At 63.3% G+C, this 2,301-nt stretch overlaps 1 protein-coding gene across 1 annotated transcript in view; it reads left to right on the forward strand.

The window, feature by feature from the left end:
• Nucleotides 1–1,914, forward strand: part of LOC104499938 (Down syndrome cell adhesion molecule-like protein 1 homolog) — a gene marked incomplete at both ends in the record, with an annotated part of 2,325 nt that extends 411 nt beyond the window's left edge. Inside the window, 4 exons of the mRNA XM_010143520.1 lie at nt 58–176; nt 546–698; nt 1,014–1,208; nt 1,603–1,914. Coding sequence (XP_010141822.1) covers nt 58–176; nt 546–698; nt 1,014–1,208; nt 1,603–1,914 — 779 coding nt within the window. The remainder of the gene's footprint in view (nt 1–57; nt 177–545; nt 699–1,013; nt 1,209–1,602) is intronic.
• Between the last annotated feature and the right edge of the window lie 387 nt (nt 1,915–2,301).

Genomic DNA, 2,301 nt, shown 5'->3' on the forward strand with positions numbered 1-2,301 from the left:
GAGCCGCCGGGGCTCTCTCCGGTAATGGCCGGGTCTGCGCCCCCTCTTACCTCACAGCAAGAATAACCGCAGCTTTGACACGCCGGTGAAGGGCCCCCCCCAGGGACCCCGACTGCACATCGACATTCCTCGGGTGCAGCTCCTCATCGAGGACAAGGAAGGCATCAAGCAGCTGGGTAAGCACCATGCGCGGGGCCCCAGCACCTGCCCAGCCCCGAGAAGCCTGCGGTGTTCCCAGGCTGTCCCCATCCTACCCTTTGGCAGAGCATGGCGCAGGCTCTGCCAACAGCCCCTGCTCCCCTTGTGTCACTGCTGGCCGTGCCAGCAGCACCCACAGCAATCTCCTGGGCTGGGCTCTGCCTTGGTGGGGGTAACTGGAGAATGGCCAGGTGGATCTCCCATCCCTGCCTGCCCTAGAGCACTGCTGGGGCTCCCGGCAGCAGGGAAATCCGGGGATCCCATGGGGGTGCTGAGCATGGGCTAGTGGGCGCCTACAGTGAACTCTGGCTGGAGGAAGAGGTCTGAGCCCCAGCTTCTTCCTGCAGGGGACGACAAAGCCACGATGCCAGTGACCGACACGGAGTTCAGTCAGGCGGTGAACCCCCAGAGCTTTTGCACGGGCGTCTCTCTGCATCACCCCGCTCTGATCCAGAACACCGGGCCCCTCATCGACATGTCTGACATCCGCCCAGGCACCAGTAAGTGGCTGCAGTGGAGTGGGGCTGGGCTGGGTTTGCTGGGAGCAGAGCAGGGTGCTTGCAGGCTCGGCCGCGAGGCAGGTGTGGGTGAGGCAGGTGCTGCCTGCAGCCCCCCGAGTGCCTTCAGTTCCAGAGCGATGCTCGTGCTGCCACACAGCAGGGAGCTGGGGTGCAGCCCTGTCCCCCAGCACTGGCTGTGCCTGAAGGCAGCTGCTGGGAGGGCAGAAGGAGTGGAGAGTGCTCCAGGGATCTGGGACAGTGTCCTGGCTGTCTCTGGGAGTGACCTACTGTGACTCAGTCACCTTTGTGCCTTAGACCCTGTGTCAAGAAAGAGCGTGAAGTCCGCACACAGCACCCGCAACCGGTACTCCAGCCAGTGGACCCTCACCAAGTGCCAGGCGTCCACCCCCGCACGGACCCTCACCTCAGACTGGAGGACAGTGGGCTCCCAGCATGGTATCACGGTCACCGAGAGTGACAGCTACAGTGCTAGCCTCTCCCAGGACACAGGTATGCCCGTGCTGCCCAGGCGAGCAGGGCTCCGCGGTTTGGGGTACGCGGGTTCCTTAGCAGTGACCCCACGCCATGCGGTTGGGGGATCCTCAGAAGCAGCAGCCTGGGTGTTCCCACAATGACAATGATGTGTCGCGGGGGTCAGGAGGATGGGCCAGACCCCTTAGTGGTGCCCAGCCACGGGATAAGGGGCACCAGGAGAAAGCTCTTTGCTGTGAGGGCTGCCCAGAGAGGCTGTGGAGTCTTCTCCTGCAGAGAGATCCCAAAGCCATCTGGACACCCTCCTGGGGACCCTGCTCTGGAGTCCCTTCCATCCCCGTTCCATGATGCAGAGAATGGCATTCCAGGCTGGGGACACTCCCAGGTGTGTGACACATCCTCTGCCCCACAGACAAGGGCCGGAACAGCATGGTGTCGACAGAGAGCGCCTCGTCCACCTACGAGGAGCTGGCCCGCGCCTACGAGCACGCGAAGCTGGAGGAGCAGCTGCAACACGCCAAGTTCGAGATCACAGAGTGCTTCATCTCCGACAGCTCCTCAGACCAGATGACCACCGGCACCACTGACAACGCCGACAGCATGACCTCCATGAGCACCCCCTCGGAGCCCGGCATCTGTCGCTTCACAGCCTCCCCGCCCAAGCCCCAGGACAGCGAGCGGGGCAAGAGCGTGGCTGTGCCCATCCCGCACCGCGCCAGCAAGAGTAAGTACCAGGGAACAGCACCAAACCAGAGGAGGTGTGTTGGTGTCACAGCGCAGCTGCGTAAGCGTCGCACATACCCGCTCCTAAAGCCTCACCCAAGGCAGGAGTTTGAGCCAGTGCTCTACGACAGAACACGGTGTACCCTCCCGGTTAGAGCAGCATGAGCGTAGGGTCCTGTGTGACACGCAGCCCCTCTCCTGGGCCACCATTGGTCAGTAACGTCCCGTACGCGTTCTGGGTGTGGTGCGGTGCAGGTAAAGGCAGCTGAGCGTGTTCCTGCAGGGGAGGCGCTGGTTTACTCTAGCGCCCGTCGAGCACCACACACTTTACCGGTGCACAGAGACAGAGAGAGGCTGGGAGGGTCCCCGGGGTGGGCAGGACCCTCCG

This window comes from Buceros rhinoceros, unplaced genomic scaffold, assembly GCF_000710305.1.
Source record: "Buceros rhinoceros silvestris isolate BGI_N320 unplaced genomic scaffold, ASM71030v1 scaffold45229, whole genome shotgun sequence".
NCBI classification, from domain to species: domain Eukaryota; kingdom Metazoa; phylum Chordata; class Aves; order Bucerotiformes; family Bucerotidae; genus Buceros; species Buceros rhinoceros.